General features: G+C 29.1%; 2 protein-coding genes across 9 annotated transcripts in view; one reads left to right on the top strand and one right to left on the bottom strand.

The window, feature by feature from the left end:
• Positions 1–15,216, top strand: part of LOC126910516 (uncharacterized) — a 60,590-nt gene extending 45,374 nt beyond the window's left edge. For all 7 annotated transcript variants that reach the window (XM_050693135.1, XM_050693139.1, XM_050693138.1 and 4 more), the window contains 9 exons: positions 4,811–4,918; positions 4,978–5,674; positions 6,216–6,882; positions 9,284–9,937; positions 10,011–10,177; positions 11,641–13,468; positions 13,575–13,741; positions 13,817–14,031; positions 14,093–15,216. In XM_050693135.1, coding sequence (XP_050549092.1) covers positions 4,825–4,918; positions 4,978–5,674; positions 6,216–6,882; positions 9,284–9,937; positions 10,011–10,177; positions 11,641–13,468; positions 13,575–13,741; positions 13,817–14,031; positions 14,093–14,493 — 4,890 coding nt within the window. In that variant the 5' untranslated portion in view covers positions 4,811–4,824 and the 3' untranslated portion in view covers positions 14,494–15,216. The remainder of the gene's footprint in view (positions 1–4,810; positions 4,919–4,977; positions 5,675–6,215; positions 6,883–9,283; positions 9,938–10,010; positions 10,178–11,640; positions 13,469–13,574; positions 13,742–13,816; positions 14,032–14,092) is intronic.
• A 263-nt stretch (positions 15,217–15,479) lies between these two features.
• LOC126910514 (remodeling and spacing factor 1-like) overlaps positions 15,480–26,685 on the bottom strand; it is a 16,585-nt gene continuing 5,379 nt past the window's right edge. For both annotated transcript variants that reach the window (XM_050693133.1, XM_050693132.1), the window contains exons 8-18: positions 25,194–25,289; positions 24,937–25,130; positions 24,532–24,680; positions 23,947–24,125; positions 23,714–23,886; positions 23,327–23,656; positions 22,938–23,155; positions 20,778–20,899; positions 20,494–20,705; positions 18,170–18,274; positions 15,480–17,196 (exon numbers count right to left, since the gene is read on the bottom strand). In XM_050693133.1, coding sequence (XP_050549090.1) covers positions 16,258–17,196; positions 18,170–18,274; positions 20,494–20,705; positions 20,778–20,899; positions 22,938–23,155; positions 23,327–23,656; positions 23,714–23,886; positions 23,947–24,125; positions 24,532–24,680; positions 24,937–25,130; positions 25,194–25,289 — 2,717 coding nt within the window. In that variant the 3' untranslated portion in view covers positions 15,480–16,257. The remainder of the gene's footprint in view (positions 17,197–18,169; positions 18,275–20,493; positions 20,706–20,777; positions 20,900–22,937; positions 23,156–23,326; positions 23,657–23,713; positions 23,887–23,946; positions 24,126–24,531; positions 24,681–24,936; positions 25,131–25,193; positions 25,290–26,685) is intronic.

Raw genomic sequence — 26,685 nt, forward strand, 5'->3', positions numbered from 1 at the left:
AGTCCCTCGACTTTACTGGAAAGTTATTCAGTAGCTCCCTTAAATTTAGCCTATTGCCCCACTTAAAATATTTAACTACACGTTTGCGTACCTTATGTCACAGTTATTTCTTCTTACGGTATTTTCACGTTTTAATTGTTGAACTTGATCTGTTGTGTTTTTTTCTTTGCTTGTCTACAAAAACGTATTTTTTTCAATTTATTAGTTTCACTTTTTTTTGTGTCTATCGATTGCGATACATTGGTTTTAGAAAACCTTAGAGTTTAATTGGTTTTGGATGATCGCATTTCGCGCCCTGTACGATTCCGAAATATCGTGAGATTTTTATTCATGGAATGGACATTGCGAAAGAACGTGACTCACATTTAGAGAATTCCATCTCCTTAGCTATGTGAATCACTTGTATCAACTGGAAACTATTTTTTAAGTAAATTCGATTAATATAGGTAAGGTTCATAGGTCTTTGACAATGTGATAATAATAGTTTTATTTGAAATTGTGAAATCTCTTGTATACGAATCGTAATCACATGTTTTTAATTAATAGTTTTAATTAAATTGTTGATTAACTTTGCCGTACGATTTGTTGTCGTGTGCCGAAAATGAAACAAATTTAATAACTAATAATAATATAATTTTATATAATAATTTTGCAGAATTTATTAAAATAAAATACCATATCTCTCGATCTATTAATGTTAGTTTTTATTGTTGTCGACGTTTAAGTATTTTTAATTTATTAAAAGTAATTATAAAATAGTTAACTACCAATCTTTTTTCCTTAATATTTGTTTAAATAAAGTACAAAAAGGTTTCTTTATATGTTTATAAAACTACTTTATAAAAAAAAAAAAATCGAACACCAAATAACCGAAACTGAATGAATTTCAGTGACCTTGCTCTTTATTATCGTGGTCCACAAATATTTTTGCAGTATTTTGCATTATTTAGACATTTCTTCGACACAATACTATAATAACAAAAGATTTATGAATATAATTATGAACTGGGTAAAAAAAAAATCTTTTCGTATGAACTCAACTTTCTACTCGATTTCGTCAAAAACATTGACGTGCAATCGATTATGTGTACGACAAGGTTCTTTATATATATATTAAATTTAAAGTACAAATTTCGTCTCCTTGAAACTCGAAACGACCGTCTGAAAATTTTTATTATCGCGACGCGTAAAAAATATTTTTATACTTTAATTGAAGTTCGCTTATGCTGCGACGTTTACATAGAGCACGTTAACATTTATCAAATCACAGAAAAACTTAGGTTTCGGTATTTCCTTTGATATTTTTCTTACTAATCGTTTGAAAGTGCATTTTGAATTTGATCGTCGAAAGTCGATTAATTTCGGCGTACTCGTAAGTTGTTTTTTCCAAAAATGCATCGCATATCCGTTTGGAAATCGACACACCTTTTCCGGCTTAACTCGTCTCTCCTTAGCGGCGGTTACGAATCCGACTGTGTTTTTTTCCTATTGTCGACAACAAAAACATATCCTATTCGCAAGACCCATTGTGTTCGTTTATTAACTGCAAATTCACATTAATCTATATCGATTTTCGGGTCTAATTTCGTCAACGATTCATGTCTACGTTGCCATCGACTGTATCATCACAATACAAACTCATTTCTGCAGGTATTCGAATTACACTGGTCACCTCGTTCTAGTCATTTTAGTAGTGATTTCGCCATCACGACTACTCCAAGCGGTCGATCGTGCGAAAAAGTTTTTATTCCAACTATCGGAAAAGCTTTTTAAATTACGTTTGTACGGCGATGGTATGGCAAAAAAATATTTTGGCACAGACCGACTATTCATATAAACGGTCGCGTCTCGCGCTATAAATGATGAATAGGTGAAAACGTGATTTGTCGTTTTTTACAACAGTGTGGTGTATGACGTGAAGAAGCGCATGTCGACATTCAGCACCGATGAAAATCCAATGCAACGTGGTGTCCGTGGCCATAGTCTTATGGAAAGTCGTCAAACCAGAATAGTATTGACCGAATCGCGGGCGTTCAGACGTATTATCGTCGATTTCTGTGTTTATGTAATGGTCGACATGAAAAAGAAAGTAATGCCGTCGACGTCCATACCTGTTATTAATTTCTATCCAAACGTGAATAATGGCGGATTTTGGGGTTTTCCCGGGAATTTCGTGTTGAGTACCTTCTGTGCCGCCTCTCCAATAGTTTATTGTACTTAAGCTCCGTGACTATATCGCCTGATCCTGATTTCTAAAAAGTGTCGTTCAAGGTCGACGGAATATTGTGCTTACTGTATTTTTCTACACAAAAAAATGATATATCCGTTGTATATAACCTCTCACCCTAATAATACCGGGAACGAGGATTGTGTAGTTATCTTTTTGATCTATCCTTTTTTTTTTATTTTCCATAACAGGTTGAATTTTTTTCAACTCGATGGATAAATCGATGTGAAAATCTTTTACTCGCTAATTATTTGTAATGCGAAAGAGAGTTGGCGTTTTGTTAATTTGTTATTATGCTACACTAACAATTTAATGCTCTACTTGAATGAAAATTCTAAATTAACCTCTCCGTTTAATAAACCGTTTATCGCTCTCGCACATCTCTCCATTATATTGTCAGTAATGCTAAACATTATAATCCCATAGACCCGCTAATGTGCCTCTTAATAAAGTGCAAATAGTTTTTGCATAATTATTGATTGCTAATGTTATTCTTTACTGAAGTTTTTTTATTTTATCGAAAAATATTAAATTAAGTTTTTAACTTGGCCAAACAACTTTTGTAGTTTTTTTTTAGTAAAAATAACTCGCGATTTTCTTTTTTGTTTGTTAAACATTTTTTAACACGTGGTTTAGTCTAATGTACGTATTTATATATTAAATAATTACCTGTCCGATAACGGAGATCATCACGAGTTTTAGTTTGCTTATACACAAGGTCGACAGCATGTGTAATGCTAACATCGTGTTTTTTTTATTCTCGTTCTTTGTTAATATTATTTTCTTTTACTGTTATCGTTTAATCGTTACTAAAAAAAATATACAATTTTTTTTTTTTATCGTTGCACCACACATATGACCGGCTTTGTTTTGTGTGTCTCTGTCATTTTAAGTATTATTTGAAAACAACAAGCTCGTCTAATTTTAAATAAATGTATTATGCAATTACACAATTACTTTGACGATTCAAAAATTGTTTAATTTTCTCTGGTCGGATATAGTTTTTATGCTATCAAAATATTTTTGGCTAGGATTGTAAACAGTAAAACTTCATGAACGATTTTTCCTTGAAATTCAGGTACATTGTTTTCGAGTCTGTCCAATTATTCTCGTATCCAAAACTTATTATACTGACTGATTTTTTAACTATGGTTCACACAATGTTTAAAAATATAATAACTATATTTTCAGTGGTTAATAGTATTCAACGTTATATAATTTTTAAAGAAAACAATTCGGCCCTAACCCCCTTATTTTTCCCTTAAAATTTTATCGACTCTAGATTTTTAAACGGAACGTTAAACCAACATAAACTATGAAATAATTAATCTAATAAAATGACTGGTCGATAACAACTTTTGGACCAGTATTTTGGATGTTATCAATTCTTCAATATAATGACTGGTGGTGAAGTACAGTGGGGGGGTTTGTTTATATTTATCTCATAAAAACAAGTGAATCGTACCAATTCTTTCGCCTTGTTGTAGAAGTGCTTATGTCTAGTGTTAAAGTAATATTTTAGGTGTATTCTTAACTTTTAATATATGTATATTTCCGTTACAAAAAAATTAAATTTATAAAGAGAAGGAAAAGAACAAATTTTTTTTAAAATTGTAGAACGTAGAATGAAATAAAATAAAAAAAAATTATATTATGTTATATATTTTTAAAGATATTGCGTTAGTCACATTTAAACTATCACGCTGTAGTAGTTGTGTTTAAAAATTCTATTACCTGCTAGTTGTCGTAATTATTCGTTTTCCAGAAATCATATCGATCGTGGCCAATCCCCCCCCCCCCCGAGTTTCAAATAAATACACTGACGCGTTATGCAGTGCTGATTATTTCTTGTAATTATCACTTTAACAGCGCGTACCCACACACTTGTTGTGTTTTATGGATTACTTGGGTACGTTCATGATTTTTTATATCTCGACTATTGGGATTGTGAGAATATTAAAGACACAACCTGCTGTTGTACGTGGTCGTCACACATGTAAATGATCTCCTCTTCTCTGGCACGTGTTGTACGCGCAAGTATTTCACGTTTCATGTCATGTCCGGTTTCTTTGCAGACCGTCCACAGCACGAGGGCCGTTACCCTTTTGTGCGTTTGCAATGTTGACCCACCAAACGTGATCGGTCATCCGGTCGCCTCTCTTTCTCTAGATAACTTCTTGAGCTGCTCGTGTTCACTTGCGTTGATGTTTAAATGGTTTACATCTCGGAAAGAAGAAATGACGCTCGTTTGCAAATAGTTCGATGGGTATTAACGAACCAGACACAAAGGGAACGTTTCATTTGAAATATTATTATATTTACCAGTGTCGGTTACTAAAATTTCAAGGTCCGTGTCTTTTGTTTGCATATTATCGGCTTTTCTATATTGAAATCGTCGGTACAAGTTCAACGACATAGCACTTGGTTTTAAACGGAAATGTCAGTTATCTCGATGCATTGGACGTGTTCGTCTGTGAGATATATCTATAAACTAATTACTGATAATACGCATTAGTCTTTGTAATATCGAGAAATAAAGTGACGCATTTATTTTTTTTTTTTTTTTTTTTTTTTTTTGTACAGGCTGAAGAAATATTATGGATTCCGGGTTTAGCAACATGTTAGAAAAAACAAGAAAGTATTTTCAAGGGATTCCGACGGACGGGCCTTTGTCTTTTCCGCATCACCAGCCTCACCAGCATCACCCAGATACTAATGGTAGGACGGTGATGNTTTTCCGCATCACCAGCCTCACCAGCATCACCCAGATACTAATGGTAGGACGGTGATGACATCTGAACCTATGGTGGAACGCTTCGGTTACCATTCGCACTTGCGGTACAGCTATCAGCCGTATTCGTCACCCGGCCACTATCCGCGCACCGCTGTCGATCCCAAACCGGCCGCTTTTCAGCACCAATTTCAGTCGCCCTCTACGGACATGTTTCAAAAGCGACAGCAAATGTTTCTGACGACCGCCGCTACTTCAGCGGCGAGCGGTTCGATGTCACCGTCACCTTATAAATCTCCGTTTCAACTACAGCCGATCAAATCACCTTTACCGCCTCCGTCGTCGTCGTCATCGTCATCATCATCTTTCAAAGGAACACCTTTGTCACAACAACAACAGCAGCAGCAGCAGCAGCAGCAGCAACAGAAACAGCTCAATCACCAAAATTCAGCATACAAGTATTCGCTCAAACCGCAGCAACCATCTTCGTTTTCAATTGTTCCGCCTCAACCATCGCCATCGCCCTACACCGTTCCTAAACCGCCGCAAACGCCGTTTACCGTGTCAAAGGAACAGCATGGCGGTTTACAGCCCACTGTACCCGAAACACCACCGCCTACCCCTCATTCACATTTTTACAACAGGACACCGTCACACAGTCAAGCTTTGCTGGACAGAGATTATTCGAGATTCAAGCCAATCCACACGCCTCCCAAGTAAGTCAGAACTTTTTTGTCGGTATATTCGCATACGTGAAAGAATATTTAATTAATATTTACTTAATCTAAAAATCATAATTATGAAATAAAGATTTATCGAATGTCAAGTACACCTTCCGTCTTATAAAATAAAGTAATTTTAATATTAATATCTTAAATGTGAATTGATTTTTGTTCACTAATAATCAGCAAAAATCTGTTATATTTCTCAGAAAACTCCCTGAACGTTTTAAAGTTTTAAAAGTATAATTACCCGTGTTGTTGTTACGTCATAACTCGTCATGTATTTCATCCATAATAACTCTTTCTTTCGGGTGGGACAACGATCAGCAACGAACTACTAAGCGGCGGCCCGTGCGCAAATAGTACTCCCTTATCATAGTCTTAAAAATAGTCGTCCCCCTCCCAGTGTAGGCTCAGGAACCATCTCTTCACACCCGGTTTTTACGGCACTGATCACATTTAATGTTACTAATCACAAAAAATTACTTATTAATTATAAGTTATCATTTTACGAATGGTTTAATTGTTATTTCAGATTTGTTCCGTTAGAAAGACCCAAGTCAGAATTACCCGCAGGTATGAGCTCGACTTCTAGCGGATCACAATCATCACATTTAGCTATCAGGTACGATCCAAAACTGGAGCAACCTCGCAGTGGAGTTCGAGCTTTGCCGATAGCTCAAGCTAAACCGGACGCCAATCGCGTAGTGGTACAAAAACCTGAACCGTTAAGGTATCACCGAGCAGTGGCCGCCGACGATAAAAGGCCAGCTTCGGTGCAGCCTTCATATTTGGAATCCAGGCCGTTCCAAATAAAACCTTACGACGGCGGAAGTACTAGCAACGGAAGTAGTAGTAGCTCCAGCAGTAGTAGCCAACCGTATCATAGACCGTTCGCTCAACAATCTTCGGCGACGTCTGCCAGCGATCATCGCTGGAATCTGTTCGGTCGACAAGACGCTCGTACGCCAGTGTTTCAACCTCTTCCGACTATTAACGGATTCCAACAACAGGCCTCATCGGTGACACCCAAACAACAGCTCTCCAGCGTGCCGTCGGTCAGTCAACCACAACAACAACAGCAACAGCAGCAACATAAACAGCCTCAATTACCGCAACCTCAAGTCCCCACTCAAAATCATCCGCTCAATTTACAGAAATCAAATATTCCTGTTAGACTACCTATTCAACTACCTCCACAGGTTAGTATTATTTTATAAATAATTAACAAGTTTTAAATAAAATTACAGTTCATCGCTAACATTTTATTTTTTTAGTAGGATTAAACAAACGTCTACGAGTTATATATATATTTTTAATTTAACTTAATAGTTACTACATCGTTGATTAAAAAAAATTCGGCTGGTACTGTATGTTCTGCACATTTCCCTGCATTTTTCGTGTTTACTGTATTAGAAATATGTTTTTTAACCAATTATGAGTATTTGGATTATTTTTTACATGTAATCAGTGTTTCATTTGACTTGCTTCTTTTCTAGTCGTATTTTATGTATGAGCGCACAATGGGCTTATTTTTCATTGTTCTTCCTAATGTTCACTTATTCTCAAACTTAACTATTAGAGGGGACTCGCCTCAACTCTACAAGTGAGAAAATCTTTCCTATATAAAAACAATTACATGTATCAGAAGATTGAAAAGCAAGGAAGTCTCGGGAATTTTCGTCAGTTACACCTATACTCTAATCCTAAATTAAAACTTGAATGTTTTGGTATGATCGTGATAGATATTTTAATCTTAAGGTTGGACCTTAAGCACATAGAAATGTTACAGAATGTATTTGTGAACAACGTAGTATTGTTAATTCAAATCCCTCGAAGATTTGAGTTTAGTTAACAATGGATGTGTAGAATTACACAAGACGACATGCATTATCAGTACATCGAAAACTTGCCTTGGGATAGATCAGAATCCGCGATAGTTCTGTTGTTAATTTTTGTTAGAAATGAGATAAAATAATTAAATTAACAACCCTTATTTGTAAACGATTATCGAAGTTTATAATTTCAATTTGATTGTTGTAGTATAAAAAAAAATTATACATAATTTTTTTTAAAGCCGTGGTGCAAATTTAATTGTTTTTTACACATCTAATATTGCGTTGATAAACTGAATGAATATTACAGTAAAAATCTAATTTTTATGTTATTGATGTCGTTCAACATAATAACGGTTTCTAAATTTTACTCAAAATAGACAAAACACAATGAACACAATTCAACTGTCGTTGAACATTTGTCAAATTCGTTATCAATTCTTTGAAATTCATCATTTAAAAACCTATTTTCATAGAGGAATTGCCTTGACAGACATGCTTATCTTGTTTTGACCTCCATTGGTAACGTTGTCGTCTCTTATTACTGTTGAAACCAGAGTTTGTTCATTTGTAATAGAATAGTCGTAGTGGGTTAATTTTTACAGTGAGTATAATTTAAAAAAAATATTTCCATAATTCTGAAATATATTTGTGTTTACATTTTGAATATTTGAGTTGCTGACATAAATACGTAAGCTGACTTAAGTCAAAAAGAATTATACTTTCGTAATTATATTTCATTATTTAAAATTTTGAAAGATTATCGGTCTATAAGAATTATAAGAGAATAACTGTAAATTTAATCTAAATCAATTAAATTGACATTATAAAGTTTTTATCTTCGTTTGAACTTGGTAAGAATAAGAATGGAGATTGTATCAAAAATTTTGACCAATCAAAATGTTATTAGACTTCTGGGTATTTATGAATTCATTAACAATTTTTAAACCTATTTTATCTGTTAAGTAAAATTAAAACTATATTAAAAATATTATTTTATCTGTCTTTATTATGTCTATTGGGTGGACTAATCGAGGAATATAACGTTTTTTTTATGAATTTCAAGGTTCAGTTTGATATATAACTAACTAGTAAAATTGGTGTTGAGTTAAGAACTATAGGCTTTGAGAAGTTGCTTAAGAGTGTGCGTTTTATGTATATGTGTTTTTGAAGTCACCTTGGATGATGCCAAAAAAGTGTTCAGCCAGTATGTAACATCGTATGATGTTCTCTTGTCGTCCGCAACTAATTAAATGAATTAAACAAAGTATGTTACATGCTAGTAAATAAATTTTCTCTGATACAGTTCTCTTTTTTGTAAAAACAGTTGAGTATTTCCAAAGGTAAACTGTTATAGGCTTAGTGTTGAAAAAATATGACTAAAAGTATATTTTTTGTTGCATGTCCTTATTTATTTTCGCAAGTAATGAATGTGCATTAGCGAAATCGTATATAAATATTTATAGACTAACATTTTCACCTATTAAACAATATAATATTATAAATTTGTATTGATATAATATATCAGCATTAAAATGAATGTACATTTTATGATTGAATTATAAACTAATTACCTTGTATATTATTCGGAAAGTTATCAAAATTTTACTTCCTAAAGTCGTAGCTCAAAAAAATTTCCAAGAAAATTGACCGATGTGTAATTTTTCTGTAATAATTAAACTGGAATTAAATTATATTACAAACATTTAATCATTTTTTTTTTGTTAAATAAAACATTTATATCTAATGTTAATTTTTATTTTTACAGTTAAAAATTACGCGTGATAATAACAATACACAAATGACTACTTTGAGGTTTGAGACAAAACGCGAATCTCCTTTGGATTTATCTGTTAAAACTGTTTGCCGTTCAGCAGATTCTACTGATGATAGGTTACACCCATTTGGACAAGATATTCCAAAAGTGAACTTCAAACCTGATTTTAATGCCTGCCGTTCAGTACCTTTGTTGCAGCCAAATAATTCTCAACTTGGTCATCAACAAGTATCACCACCATCTTCATCAGCACTTCCTCAGCCTCCAGTTAACTCAAAATCATCCGATGAAGCATGGCGAGTTGCTATTGATAGACAAATAGAACAAAAATTTATTTCGTATACATCTTCTAAAAAGCAACAACATAGTCCTGCTCAAGCAGATAAACGGGTTTTAGAAATTTTAAAACAAAATATTGAAGCCAGAGATCAGAGCAAACCACAAATTGCTGAAGCACCATCTACACCAGCCATGGTATTTTCAGCACCACAAAGGAAAGATCCTTCAACCACTCCTCTCAAGAAAACGGATTATTATATGGCAGCTGAGCGAAGTGGGACACCATTTCCCAAAAAAATTGATTATTATATGGATAGGGCCTACTGCAATGCACCACGTATCAGAACCAAAGCAGAGAGAAAACAAGTGTGTATTTTATTAAAATAATCTTATTTAAAAAATAATGGTAATTAAACTAATTTTATTGATTTTCTTTCAGATATCAGCTGAAGGTTCCAGTGGAATGAGAATGAGTAGTCCAATGGCTGCAGCTACAGCTATTTCACCACATCCATTTTTACCTTCAAATAATACAACTCCAACCAAACAAGAACAAATTCCAATTGGTCAAACTGAAGTAGCTTTAGACCTCAAATTAGAAATAAAGTATGAAAAATTATTACTATGATCATATTAAACTGTTATTGCATTAATGAGACACTGAGAAAATCTTAGCAACCCATTTTAAATCAGGGCTGATTGGAAAAATATTTCTCATTATAATTATTCTATATTTTGAACAGATTTTTGAAATTAAATTATAGACCTAGAAATTTTTACAATTAATTGATTCAGCATATATTGTTAAATTGATTTTTACCGGTTTATTAACTGGTAGAAGTTATAACTTTCAATAAGTCAACATTTGTCAATTTGACTAAAAGTAAAAAATCCACATATATGTTTAAAAAATAAATAAGAATAACTGACATATGTTACATTTATATATATATATATTTTGCCGTCTTTATCCCAACTACTTGGGGTTGGCCACCCTTATTATAACTTCTAAATAACATGACCTCTCATATCATCTACGCTCACATCAACCATACTCTTATTGCATTCAATAACATCCCTCCATCTCTTTTTTTATATCTTCCTCTACCTCTTCTTACTTCAACATTCATTTCCATAACTATTCTCACAGCTTCCTATTCCTCTCTCCTCATAACATGACCAAACCATCTAAGTCCATTTTCTCCTATCTTATCCATTTTTGACACTATACCTATACTCTCTTATATGTTTGTTACTTATTTTATCTTCTCTAGTCACTCTACTCATCCAGCTGAGTATTTTTATCTCTATTACACTATTATACTCTATTATTTATTTCTCTGTTCTATTCTCTTGTCAACCTCCCAATACTCTACATCATATATCATAGTCTGGTTTCACTACATTCTTATAGAACTTACTTTTCAGTTTCATTGAAATACTCTTATTGTATAACACAACACCATAAGCTTCTATTCACTTCACCTACCTACACTTAATCCTGTGTTTATCATCATTATTAATATCACCATTATTTTGCATGGCTGATCCTAAATATTTAAAACTTTCCACCTCTCTTATCACGTCTTCACTTATTGTCACTGATCTTCTCAAATCACTTACTTTGTGTTCTCCTTTGTTAAACTCATACTCTATATACTATGTTTTAGTTCTATTTATTCTTAATCCCTTTTCTTCAAGAGCTGATATCCACACCTCTAGCCTTTGATTAATTTCTTCCCTATTTTCTCCTATTAACACTATATCGTCAGGGAACAACTTGCACTACAGTACCTTCTCCAATCTGAATGAGAGTGAAAACATTTAAAATAAATACTAAGTTGTCTATGTATATGTCCAAAGAATGGAGTGGGAATAACTGACATATGTTATATACATCATAATATAATAATACCAAAACTTATTTTTAACATAAAAATTTAATATTTAATTTATTATTTAATATATGGATTATATTTTCTACATAATATAATTTATGAATGTCTAATATTTTAATTAATTTAAAATAATAATTTTCAAATAATTAATATTAGATAATCTTATTTTAGGAGCGAATCATCAATAAAAGAATCAGATATGGGCCTATCAAACAAAGAAGACATAGAAAAAGATGATGATGAAGATTTCTGGATGAATACATGTAATTCTTTTGTATCTCAGTTAGCAGAAACACAAGAAAAGAAAAAAGTAAAACCAACAGTCAAAAGAAAGGTGTCTAAAGAACCCAAAAGAAAGTACACTAAACGTTTTAAAACTGAACCACTCTCAGATTCTGAACAAGAAAAAATAATTTCTTGTAACATAACAAAATCCATTGAAAATGTAATTAAAAATGAGAAAAATTACATAGATGAAGAAGTACCAGAGGCTGATAAAGAAAATGATACAAAATCAATTTTAACAGAAAATATTGATGAAGAAAAGTTCTCTAATGAGGAACTTTCAAAAGAAAAACTAGATAAAAAACCAAAGATTGCTGTGCTGAAAAAGAATACTAAACAAATTAAAGTTAGAAAACCCTTTATCAAAAAAGTTATTAAAAAAAAAGAATTTAAAAAAGGTATTAGAAAAGAAAATAGTAAAAAAGAAGATAAAGAATGTAATAAAGAAGAAAAGAAAGATCTAAAAGTATACAAAAAAGATTTGAAAAGTGATAAGAAAATTATAAAAAAAAGAGACAGAAAAGATTTTAAAAAAGATGTAAAATTTGATAAGAAAGAATTTAATAAAAAAGAAGAAAAGAAAGATTTAAAAAAGGATGATGACAAAGAAATTAAAGGAGAAAAGAAAGATATTAAAAAAGAAGACAAAAAAGATTTGAAAAATGATTCTAGAAGAGAAATATCAAGAAAAAGGATTGAAAAAGAGAATATGACAAAAAATGATAATTTAAGAAGATCTGATGGGAAATTTAATCCTAGACAATCTTTACGGAGAAAAAATTCATTGAAAGACTATACGTTTGCTTTTGATGAGCTCCTTGATGATGCATTTGCACATTTTGAAGAAGAAAAAATACCTACTAGACGTAGACGAAAATCTTCTCCATCTCCATCATCAACTCCAACAATTGTAAAAAAATTAAAAGATAAAGATAACGAATCTCTAAGAATGAGACTCAGATCTCGTACTAAGCCATTGATAAAACAAGAACCTATTAAAAAGAAAACCATTCCTAAACGTAGGAGAAAAAAATCATTAGGTGAAAAGTCATTAAATACTCCTGACTGGAAAGATGAATTATATAAATTTAAACGCTCATTGCGCCTACCATCTAAATTAATATCTGTTGTATCTCCTCCAACTGGCACTGTAGCAGCTGATCAAGTATCACTTACATCTATAATGGACATTACTCATTTACCTGTTAAAGAACCTAAAATAAAGTCTAGGTTAGTTGGTAAAAAAGGTTCCAATAATAAAGTTAAGCGATTAGGACATCTATTTGGACGAAGAGATGTTTTTAAAGGTCGAATTAAAAGGGAAAAAATTGTATCTGCTGAAAAGTTATTGCAACGAAATCTAAGAAAACGTAGACAAGAAAGTGTTAAAAAAGATGAAGAAATCAGCAAAGAAATGGTTGAAGTTACCGCTTCACTTATAGAAGAAGTGATGGATGAAAAACCAGCACCACAAATCTTATATAAAAGAAAATTAATGCGTAAAAAGTTTCGGTCGGGGTTTGATTATATTAAAAAGAAAAAAAAGAAAGGTGCAAATGAATCTGTTGAAAAAAAACCCGTGTTAGTTCAGGCGCAATTGAAGTCGATTACTCCTAGATTTGCCTCAGAGATTCAAGCAGAAGTTAAGGGTTGGATAGTGAATAAGGGACATGGTGAAACAATATTACACAGAGCATCTAGATTAGGTTACAAGGTAAATTCCCTTAACAGTTAACACAAATATTTTTCTAAATTTTATTTGTTTTTATAAATCTAATAAATTATAAAACTTCTTAAAATTGCTTGCCTATTATTTAAAGGATGTTGTTGGTTATTGTATTGAACGGCTGGAATTTACCCCTTCAGTTGCTGACAATGCGGGGTATACACCTCTACATGAAGCATGTTCACAGGGACACTATGAAATTGCTAAGTTATTACTTCAATTTGGTGCTGATGTCAGTGCTAGTGCACAAGGAGGAATAAGGTTAATATTTTATGAAACAATTTCTTATAAAATTGTATTAATGAAATAATTATTTAAATTTTTTTGTTTGTTCAGACCCTTACATGAAGCTGTAGAAAATGGTGATGTACATTTAGTACGATTGTTACTCAGTTATGGTGCTGATCCTAGATTAGCCACTTATTCAGGACAGTCTCCTTTATCACTAGCTACTGATAAAACAACAAGAATGCTGTTAGAACATCATGTGAATGACATCCAAGGCACAGGTAATGTGCCTGTATGGAATTTTGATGAAACATCTTTAACAAGTTAGTATAATAGTTCATTGTCAGTATTGGTTACCTTACTAATAAAATATTTTTGCTATAGTTGATGCTCAAAGTTTAGATAGAGTGTTGTGGTCATCACCACCTCAATCTTCACTTGAAAACCCAACGTTTCAGTTTGAATTTGCTGACCAAATTCTTCCAGAAGTGTACACAATACCTGAATGTGGCGAAGACACTGAATGGGTTTTATTTTCAGAAGTGTCAACTGCTTTGGCTGTAAAAACAGTAGATGCTCTAGTCAAATTACTCAATGATGAAAATGCAACAACTACTATTGCCTTAGATCATTTTAATAATAAATGTTTAACAGCTACAAAATCTTTAGGATATAATAAACCAGAACCCATAAAAAATTCTGATAATAGTGATAATATTGTCCTAGTGCGCTACAACAACAAGATCAAAGAATTATTGGGTGTGGATATGTACACAGTGAGTTGACAAAAATAAAATTCACTGGATAAGTTACCAGGATTTTTTTTACTTGTAAGTTAATAATAAACTTACATTTTAAAGCAAACAATATCAATTTAAGTTACCCATTTTATCTTATAATATAAAAAGAACAATTTTAAAAATGATTAGTTAATTTTTATTATTTGCATACAAGTAGTACTATTTTTATTTTGTTACTTATAATTAATTGGTATACCTCTTTGTTATTTCTCTAATTACAATTTAAGTTATAATTATTACATAGAAATTTTAAACTAACGTTTGTTTTGTTTGGTCTTTGGAGTGCAAATATTTATATAATGTGCAATTTTATTATATATTTTTATGTACTATAACATAATGAATTTAATAAGTAACTAAAGCAAATGTAGTTATTATCATTTTTTAGCTCATTTTTAAATTTGTGTTAAATACTATTAGACAAACAATGGTTATAAAATTAATTTCTTGTTTGTGTTAAACTATTTGTGGTGTATTGTGATGTTTTTTTTAAGGCGTTGTTAATTATAATTTTAATGTGTCTATTTCTATTTAAACAAATTATACCTAAAAGTATAATTTACTTTAGTATGATTATTAATTTCTCTAAAATTATACTGTCATTTTTTATGCCACATAATATTTGTATTTTGTAATTTAAAATATGTTGTTTTAAATTAAATAATATTGATGTACATAATTTATAAATATACAATTTCTGTTTATAAATTCTTGTTGATAATTTTAAAACGAAAGTATGATTTTGAAGCTGTATTTGATGTTCATTTACCTAAAAATTTTCTTCTTTGACTTTGATAAAGTTGTTTTAGTGACTTCTTCCTTTTAATGATATTAATGTAGTACAGTAGGAGTCCATTACGTTTAGACAAATTTAATAATTTGATCTACTGAATATTTAAAAAAAAATTTTTTGCCATCTATTAAAGCAATTGAAGAGTCATACTTAAAACATACAATAAAAACTAAAAATATTAATAAAAGTACAATTGATTGACTTTTGTAGTCTGAATATATTCATATCAAAATAAATAACAAAAGTAAAATGAAATAAATAATCTACTCAATAATACAATAAATACTTTATGCTGTATTAAATTATAAAAAATAAGTTTTTTTGTTCGTTCAAACTTGAATCTAAAATTTAATATATAGTTATAACTAAGTATAAAAAATAAAATAAAATTAGATACAGCAGTACTGTGTCAAATATTAAATTATCATATGTTCGTAATATTTGAAATAAATAATTTGTACATATATTACATTACACTATTCAATGGGTACATTTTACTAAGTACACTACAGTTAAGAATTTTTGGGAACTAAAGAGAAACATAAGTTAGAACTATAAAAAAACAAAGCCAAAATCAATTACTATTAATAATAAACTCATTACAACAAAATATAACTTATAGTAGATAAATATATTATTAGTTATTAGTTATTGTTAAATATTTAAATTTGAACTATTCGATTTACAAATCGAGCAAAATCTATTCAAAATAAAATTTGTGTTGGAACTTTCAAAATTTTGTTACATATTACATTTATTCACGTGTTCCTTTTCTGCGAATCACAGCCAACAACAATAATATATTGAGTAACACAACTTTACAAATTAAAATAGAAAAGAATTAGCTGCATTTAATGTAACTGTTATTATTAATAGTTGGAGGAGTATGAATAGTATTACAATGATAAAAATAACAATAAATATACATAATATGATAAAAAACAAATAAAGTGATATTAGGCATCAAAATCATCTTCTTGTTGACTCGAAAAGTATGATACCAAACCACCAAACTCGCTGCTATGATCACCACCTTTTGTTGTTTCATTTGGTGGTACAGGAGGTCTGAATGTTGGTTCAAATGTTGGAGGTGGTAATGATCGTTGTTGGGAATGTAAAACTGGATTTCCATATTCATTTGGATATGAAAAGTTGTTGGGAGCATGATACAATTGACCCTGAGTTATGGATACATAGGCAGGAGGTGGAGGAATAGGTATCTTAGGTCTATACCCTGAAAAATTAGGGTGTGTTGGTGGCATAGGTAATGTTTGCTTATTCAAAAATCCTTGAATTGGCAATCTAGGTGGTACAGGATAAGCATGAGTAGGTGGGGGAGCAGTTACTTTTTCTTGTGAATGAGGATATGTAGGATAATCAATAGAAGTAGGAGATTTTTGAGGATGAGAAGATAAAGGTATTTCATTATTTACTATATGGTCAATAATGGGTTTAGTTGGTAGCAACAGTCGTTGATTTGGAATTTCTTGAGTTTTTGTAAAATCTTTTTGTGGTGATATATGTTTAACAGGAAACCGTAATTTTTCTATAACTGTTTCTTGAATAGGGGCTATATAGGGAGATTTTATTGTAGGTTGTATTTTTTCGGTACAAAGTTCTTGAATAGGTATTGCACAAGGAGGAGATTTTAAGTTTTCAGAATTTGATTCTTGAATTAATACAACGTTCGAGGGTGATTTTTTTGATCTCGTATCTTTTTGAGTTTCAGGCAAAGTATCATTTTCTTCATTATCATCATTATCATTTTCATCATCAGGTTCTTCATCTTCTATATCTTCTAATTCATCATTGATTTCGTCATTTTCTTCCTCATTACTTATTACATACTCATCTTCATCATCACTTAATACTTTGCGACGTTTTGATTGGACTACCTTAAATACAAAATATTATTATTGAAGTATATCTAGTTATATACATTCAGAGTGATTGGTTTAACATAAATTAATACAATAATAGGAAAAAGTTTTGCTTTTTTTACCTACTTATATTTCTTGATTTATCAGCTATAAATTACTTTTTAAAATTATATCTTATAACTTATAGGAGTACCACTTTATTTTTTCAAAAGACAACATACATAATTGATATATTAAATATCATATTTAATAGACCACGATGTAATTGAGAAAATAACTAGTCCATAATAACTTTTGGACCAGTATTTCAAAAGTTTATTATAACAATTTAAAGTTACGACTGAAGATGAGGACTAGGTTCAGCTACTTTATCATTAGTTATTTTACAGCTATACTCTTCCTCCTGTCTAGGTAAAAAATGAGAATAACTTCCAAAGTATTAATCCAAGAGTTATTATCGAACAATCATCTTAATTGCATCATGGTCTATTAAAAATGCTATTTAATATATCAATTATGTATGTTGTCATTTGAAAAAAATAAAGTTGGCACCCCTATAAGTTGTAAGGTATGATTTTAAAAAGTAATTTATAGCTTATAAATCAAGGAATATAAGTAGGTAAAAAAACATTTTTTCCTATTATTGTATTTATTTTGAGAGTAATCGAGTGATTTATGATAAACTTATTAGTTAATAATACATAATACAAAGAAAATTGAGTTTTAAATAATAAAATAAGAAAGTAGATCTCTCAAATCTTGCTGGTTAATTTTTTTATAATAGAATATAAATATATAAAATTTAGCAAGTCGTTTTTACTAAAATTAAAATTAATAATTTAGGTATAGCAACCTAAAGATAATATACATTAATTGTAAAAACTAATTTGAAACTTTATATTATACCATTTAATCTACAAATTTTATAGATATAATATTAAATTAATTGGTATGATATGCTTTAGATAATAAACTTAGGTGATCATACTTCTTCCTCTGAATCATTAGATTCTGCATAAGTTATTTGTTTCCTCCTAGTTCTTCTGAGAGGTTTATTATCAGAGTCAGAATCTGAGTTTATTCCATATTTTACCTGAAATATTCAATTAATAAATAAAAAGTTAAGTACAGTCTAAATCTAGAAAAGAGGAAATGAGAAATTTTTTTTCAGATCAGTATTAATTGATAACAGACAAAGATTCAAGTTATTGCTGTGAAATACTTCATTACATATTTGAACAAATTTAAAAATAATTGATAATATCTACCAAAAATTTCACAATTTTCATACATAAAAAATTAATCATTGAAATATATATATATATTTTTTTTTTTGAGTACATTAAATTAGCTATAATTTGAATAAGTTAAGATAATATAAATGTTTTGTTGCTACACAAAACACTTCAACAACCAACATGTAGACTAAAAATTGTATAAATTTTGGCTTTAAAAATAAACAACTCTTAAAAAACAAAGATTTTGTATAGTTTTCTTTTTATCTTAAAATACATTATATTATTTTTAATTTGATGTAGATTTTAAGAAGTCAAGTTTTTTGGATCATTATGAAAAATTGAAAAGAAAAAAATATTGATATAGTTTGTATGCCCCCCTGTTGTTACATTAGACAATGATTGAATTTTCAAAAAAGGTACTTTGTTTAAAGTCTAAAATATTGTCCAAAAATTTTCATAATGATCTGTCCAGTTTACAAAAATTTATTCCAATATAAAGTGAAAATTAAAAATATTCACATTGACAGTTTTTAACAATAATAATGTTTTCGAACATTTTCTATTGTAAAGAGGATTAAGGAGAAGCAGAGTTCTTATAGATAAACGTAAAAAAAATATGATGGAGTAAAATCAATAGCTTCTCAACTACGCATCAAAGATAAATTTAATAAAATAAGTCATGGTTAAAAAAATACATACATTAAGTCCTAATAATAGTAATTTTAAATACTAACTAATTTGCTACATGGCTTTAGCAATCATGTTTTAGCTTCGATGCGAAGCTGAAAAGATATTAATTTTACTGTTTTTTTTTTTTTTTTGTGTCTGTTACCACTTTTTCTCAGCTCTCACTGAACCGATTTCTTTCCAAAATACGTCAAAAGATCACAAATCGTATCTAGTTGGAGACATTACCCTTAATAATTAAAAAATATTCCCTCGTTCCCCGCAAATGGGGGAAACCTCCAAAAAAATTACAAATTTAAAAATCGCTAATTTTCGAAATTTTTTTTTACTTAAAACTGCCATAACTTTTTCAAAAATAAACAAATTAATATAAATTTTTTTTTTATAGATGCTTGATATCTTTACCTATCATTTGGTATATTTTTTTTATAAATTTAACCCTTTACCAGCCCACAGAGGGATTTCAAAATGATAACTTTTTCACAAAAAATTAACTTTTGAAAGTGTTCCGGAAATACTGACACTTTTATGTATATCTTAAATTAAAGCTAATGTAATGTACTTTATTATGGAAAAAAAAAAATTTCCGACTTTATTTTGTCTTCACGGTTAAAATGGCCATCGAATGCTATTTTTGTGTTTAATTTCTCGATTTTATATTTTACATTTTTTACTTTAAAATGCTATAACTTTTAAAAAAATGTATGGATTAGTACAATTTTTTCATGAGAAGTAGTATTTATATACATCTTTTATTCGACAAATTTTTTTTTTAAATCGGACCATTTCCCTTAATACAGGGGGGGTTCAAAACATAAAAAAACATAGAGAAAGTAGAACTTTTTCAACTTGACTTTTGAAAATGTTCCGGAAAGTTTGACACTTTTATATATATCTTAAATTAAAGATAATGTAATATATTTTATTATGAAAAAAAAAATTTGACCTCTGGACTTGTCTTTGTTGTGAAAATGGCTACCAAATGATATTTTCGTGTGAAAATTCTTGATTTTATTTTTTACATTTTTAACTTTATAATGCTATAACTTATTGAAAAGTGTATGGATCAACACAATTTTGTTATGAGAAATAATATTTTTTAATAATCCCTTTTTCATTCAGGATATTAATAAGAAAATAACAGATCATGTAGCTTTTGGAATAATCCACCAATTTTTAAAATTAAACACTATCTAAAGATTTGCATCGAAGCGTTTTTTTTTATAGTGATTTTAATCACTGTCAGATATCATTATACTTGATCCAACTATGCCACGTCACCACTGTGCAGCGACCCCCCTGTGATGGGTTTCTTTAATAATGAAAAAAAAATAATTATAATAATTTTAAAGTTAACTAAAAAACAAACTATACATATATATATTACCTTTGGTTTTCTAGTTTTCTTAGACTTCGATTTATTCAGCTCTCTTTTTGACCCTTTAGATTGTTGAAATGATGAAGAAAAGTTATTACATCGTTTTTTTGATCTCTTGCCCCAAGTTAAATCTTCATCTTCACTTTCTTCTGTATTTGACCATTCTTTTTTTCGCTTATTTTTGGCTTTATAATCACTTTCATCGCTTGTGTCATCATTAACTTTTAAAAAGACAATATTGATTTTTTTTTTTTATTCTTGAGAAACAATTTTAGTATAATGATCAAACTTACTGAAATCTGGATCAACAACTGTTCTGCGATTTCTTCCAGATCTTCTGGTAGGCTGTGAACGTTTCTTAATAGAATCATCACTATAATCACTTGCTTCTTCTTCATCTTCATCATCTTCATCTCTAAAATAAAAGCATAAATAATTATTATTCTTATAACATGTAAAATTGTCATTAGTACATAAATATGCTGAACTATATCGAGCCTATTATAGGACTAATATTTTAAATATAATATATAAAATTGATAAAAAATTATTATATTACATAATGATTTAATTATCATAAATTACTCACAAAATAAAAGTAAATTTAAAAATACTTTTTTAGAATTTTTTGGTGACATATATTTTTTGATTTATTAAAGACATTTTCATGATCATCCATTATACATGGGTGTCAACTTTAATTTTTCAATGGCAACAAACTTAATTAACCAGCTTATTTATTAAATAATGATCTATATAAGATAATATTGGTCAATAATAACTTTTGGATCAGTATTTCTGAAGTTTTTATTACTTTTGTACTAGGCAGAAGGAGCTTGGCCTGAAAATGTCTAACGATAAAAAAAAACCACAACCTTACTTCTAGCCTTATCCTTCCAGTTATTATTTTAAATTGTTAATAACATTTGAAATACTGATCCAAAAGTTATTATCGTGCAGTCTTTAGATCGTTATCCAATAAATAAATAAGTTAATTATGTATGTTGTTATTTAACATGGTTGCCACAAATTAAAATTTTTCAAATTCCTGACTTTTTCATGAGTTTTTCAGTCAATTTATAAAATAAATTTTTTTTAAAAATATATGACTAAAGAAGCAAAGGCATTCATTATTTATGTGGAGGTTATCTAATTTCATCAACATCATTCTTATTTATATTGTTGTTTGTTTTACAATAATAATTTTGTAAATAGATGGGGTTCAACCTTAAAAACATTTCTTAATCCATCTTCCTTCAAGCCCAGACATGTGAATATACAGAGTATCTCAGACTTAACTAACAACGCTTAAACCTTTTGTTACAATTATCATTTTATTGGAATTTTTTTATTAATAATTATTACCTTCATAAAAACATTTAAAGTGTATTTTTATTATTTATCACTAATAAATAAAAACATATTAATTTTTTCATAATTGTCATTTTTCAGTTCTTTTTTTACAAACAAAATTGATGGATCAATAACAATTTCAGATCAAGTAATATAGTTACAACAATTTTAATATATAGAGTTGGTTATAAAACTCGGCAAAGTTTACCTACACTAGTGCACCCATCCTTATTAAATACCCACTCTATGAATAAAATACTTGTAAAAAAAAAGTGTTCAAGCAGACAAATGGGAAAGAGCTATTATTAAATTTTGTCAATCATACGCAATTTCTGACTATTGGGAATTAGAAAAATATGGATACAAAGGAATTTCAGTTCAATTGAAGTTAAAAATTTTAAAGGTAAATACTATGGTATTCAAATGTATAACTGAAAAAGCTTTTATTATGTATTTTTGGTCCCTATTATTTAATATCTACAGAATTTTAATGAGGCTAAAAGGAAAATTTTATGAGATTGTAGTGATGTATTGTTCATAGTGTTGGGCGGTTGATAAGAGAATGAAGCAGAGATGAGAATGCTTAGATGGATGAGTGAATTAACTAGAGAAGATAGGATTCAGAACCAACATATAAGAGAGAGTATAGGTGTATCATATCTTATCTAATTGTAAATGAGATGAGAGGAAAACGACTTAGATGGTTTGGTCATATTATGAGGAGAGAGGAATCAGAAGCTGAAAGAACAATTATGGAAATAAATGTTGAAGGAATAAGAGATAGAGGAAGATCAAAAAAGAGGTAGAGACATGTTATTGAATACAATATGAAGACGGCTGATGCGAGTGTAGATAATGTGGGAGAACGCATCAGATGGAAGTTTAAGATAATGGTGGCCAACCCTAAGTAGTTCAGATTAAAGCGTGGAAAAAGAAGAAGGTGAAAAAATTAATTTTTTAGATTTAAATTCTAATAAAATTATAAAAATATTGAATGCTTATCTCATTTAAATAATATCTTAAGTTCTCAAAGTTTTGAATTAAGACATATATATTTAGTATATTAATGTACTTCATATGAACTTAATAAATATATTTACGATGGGCCTTTAAAATCTTCATCCGAATCATCATCGGTAGTAATATCTAAATTTGTTAACTTTTTTGACTTTTTGCGTCTTGATAAATGTAGCAAGGCAGGAGCAATAGGAGATCCATTATCTTTATCAAATTCATTTTCAGAATCAGTCTGATCATTATTTTTATTCGACTGTTGATTAAGTTTGGGTAGTTCAATATCTTGTCCATCAGTTTCTCCCTATAATTAATTAATATTTATTAAGGATAGAGAAAGTTATTGATAAAGATTTTTCTAATAATTCAAGATTAAAATATGAACAAAGTGTTCAAAAAAATGTATCTGTTTCTTTAGAATAAAATTCAGCTGGGATATTAAAAAAAAAAAAAAAAATTAATCATTTTATCTTACTGATATTGCTTCATTAATCATTTCATCATAGTCATTAAAACGATAACTGACATTAGTTTGACGGCGTGCTCTAAGCTTGTACAATGGTTCAGAATTGGAGCTATCAGAGTCTAACTCTGAAGATTCATCGAAATTGTCTTCTTCTACATCTTTATCAGAATCATCATTTTTGTCATTTTTACTTTTTACATCATCAGTTTTAGAAATTACATTTTGTAAACTTATTCCAACATATGCCAATCTTTTTCGTCTAAGTTCTTCATTTTCACGTTTTTTTGCTTCACTATCAAACTTTTTCAAGGTAGCTCTTAATCCATTTAGTAACGACTCCTAATAAGTATGTTAATAATTAAAATATGTAATTGAAAATTAAAAATTTTTACTTACATGTTTACAAGGTGGACAATACCAGTCACCATCAGGTATAACCATTAATGGAGGTCGTAAACAAGATCCGTGCCATCCTTGATTACAAGTATCACATAAAAGAATCCAATCAGGGTGGTCACTTTTATTACATTTTTGACAAGGCATGTCATCAATAATTTGTTCACCTTGACCTTAAATTAATAACTTTTATAGATTAAAAAATTTGCTATTTGATTAATATTGTTATTTACTTTTTTTGTGAGCAGTTCTAGCCCTTTTTTCTGGTAAATATTCTTCATCATCATCATTAATATCTGATTCAGGTGAAAATTCATGGTCTGAGACATTGGGTTCAATGCCAGGTCTTGGAACTTCATCTTCTTCTTCATGGTAATAATCTTCAAATTCTTCAACATTATTATCAGATGAACTATAAAAAAAGTAAAAAAATATCATATTATAAAACAATAAAAAATAAATTTATTCATCGGTAGAGTGAAATGTAAACAAATAAGGTAATTTTAAATTAAATATTTCATTGAGAATATTCAGTAAATAAAACTTTAAATTCTAACCCTTAAATTTATTAAATGAGATGCGTTAAATTTTTCCATAAAAAAAATCTTGAAAAATAATAACTTGAACATAAAAGTGTAAAATTCATTAATTTTTATTAGTAAAAATAAAAAGTTAACCTAAATTTAAATATGATAATGAAATACAAATTTTAGAAAGAAATTGGAAATAGCAAATTATAAAGGAATATAGTATGCTCCTTATGTTATATATTATATAACATAAATTTAATATGGTAAAAAAAATAGTTGTTAACACACCTTGAATCAGAATCAACATTCCATGGATTTTTCACATTAATTGCTTTTAAATTATGTGTCTTTCCTTTTCTTTTTTTTTTCTTAAATTTTTTAGAAAGTGAAGCATCATCTTCTTCTTCATCATCATCAGATTCTATAGACTTTGTAATCTATAACAAATAATTATTTATTATGATAAATATATTATAAGTATAAAAATTTGGTAAGAAAAAATGTTTTGATAGTAACATTTATCAAGTTTCAAAAGATAAATAATAAAACACCTTCTCACCTGCACATCTAAGCTAAAATGTAAGTAAAATAATAAAATAATAAGAATAAATAAGACATTCATTTTGAAAGATTAACTAATGCATACAGAGTGGAGGAATTACATATATATAAGGTTTCTAAACATTTACTTACATTTTTAGCTTGGTAATTTCTTTTTCCTCCTTTATCTCTTTTCTTCTTCTTCTTTTTACTTCCATCATCATCATCATATGTATCAACAGGAAGTACTTGTTCTTTAATTTTGATTTCAGCAATACGTCTTGACCTACGAATATTTTCACAACCTTCGTTTTCAACATTTTGTGATTCTTCAATTAGGGAAGCAACTGAAAAAATTATATTTTTAATAGGCAAATTATAAAAAAAAAATGGAAGTTAAATAATACAACCTTTACTTTGACGAGGTTTACGTTGTAGTTTAACAGTATTATTCACTTCTTTCATTTCCGATTTTGCAACAGGCTTTTTAGCTTTTCCTCTTCTTCCTATAACCAAACAATAATAACATCAGTATTAAGAATATAACAACAAAAATGTTGAAGTTTAAGTCGTATAAACAAATACACATCAATTTTATCAAAACATAGATATAATAAATTATTGTTTATGATTTATACAGGTGATCCTCTAACCCACTTAATTACTTATAAAAAAAAAAAATTATTTCAGAAATCTTCTTTTTGACTTTTTTGAAATATATATACTTGTCTTCAAATCAATTATTAAGTACTTTAAAATTTTAGTAATATTAAGTACTTTTATAAGGTTGCCAACTTTATTTTTTTAAATGAGAATATATATTTTTAAGTTGCTTACATAATAGAAAATGCTTTGTCAATAACAATTTTTAGGTCAGTACTTCTGAAGATGTTAATAATTATAAATCAAGATGAGAGGGTTATGACTAAGAAATGTCTAACGATAAAAATATTTATACTTGTGCTTATCCCACAGTCTACATTTTAAAATTGTTTGGGTACAGTTCATAGTGTTATATTTACACCGACTGCATTACATACCCACTCTATTTATTACAATACTTGTAACTCAATAAATACTTATATTAAAGTTGTCATCGACCAATTAAGATTCTTTGTAAAAAAATATCTAAAAAATCCAGCACAGGGGGGTCGCGGCACAGTGGTGCGTGGCATAGTTGGATCAAGTATAATGATGTCTGATAGTGATTAAAATCACTATCAAAATAAAACGCTTCGAAGCAAATCTTTAGATAGTGTTTAATTTTAAAAAATTGGTGTATTATTCCAAAAGCTACATGATCTGCTAGTTCCTTATTAATATCCTGATTAAGATAAAGTATGTCAAATGACAAAGGGATTATAAAAAAATATTATTTTTCATAAAAAAATTGTGTTGATCCATACACTTTTCAATAAGTTATAGCATTATAAAGTTAAAAATGTAAAAAATAAAATCGAGAATATTTACACAAAAATAGCATTTGGTAACCATTTTCACCATGAAGACAAGTCCAGAGGTCAAATTTTTTTTTTTCAAAACAAAGTACATTATATACATACAAATCTTTAATATAAGATACATAAAAATGTGTCAGACCTTCCGGAACACTTTCAAAAGTTAAGCTGAAAAAGTTCTACTTTCTATATGCATTTTTTATATTTGAAGCCCCCCCTGTATATAGGGAAATGGTCTGATTTAAAAAAAAAGTATGTCGAATAAAAGATGTATATAAATACTACTTCTCATGAAAAAATTGTATTAATCCATACATTTTTTTAAAAGTTATAGCATTTTAAAGTAAAAAATGTAAAATATAAAATCGAGAAATTTCACACAAAAATAGCATTTGGTAGCCATTTTCACTACAAAGACAAGTCCAGAGGTCAAATTAATTTTTTT

This window comes from Daktulosphaira vitifoliae, unplaced genomic scaffold (assembly GCF_025091365.1).
Source record: "Daktulosphaira vitifoliae isolate Bord-2020 unplaced genomic scaffold, ASM2509136v1 Scaffold_1, whole genome shotgun sequence".
Classification (NCBI taxonomy): Eukaryota; Metazoa; Arthropoda; class Insecta; order Hemiptera; family Phylloxeridae; genus Daktulosphaira; species Daktulosphaira vitifoliae.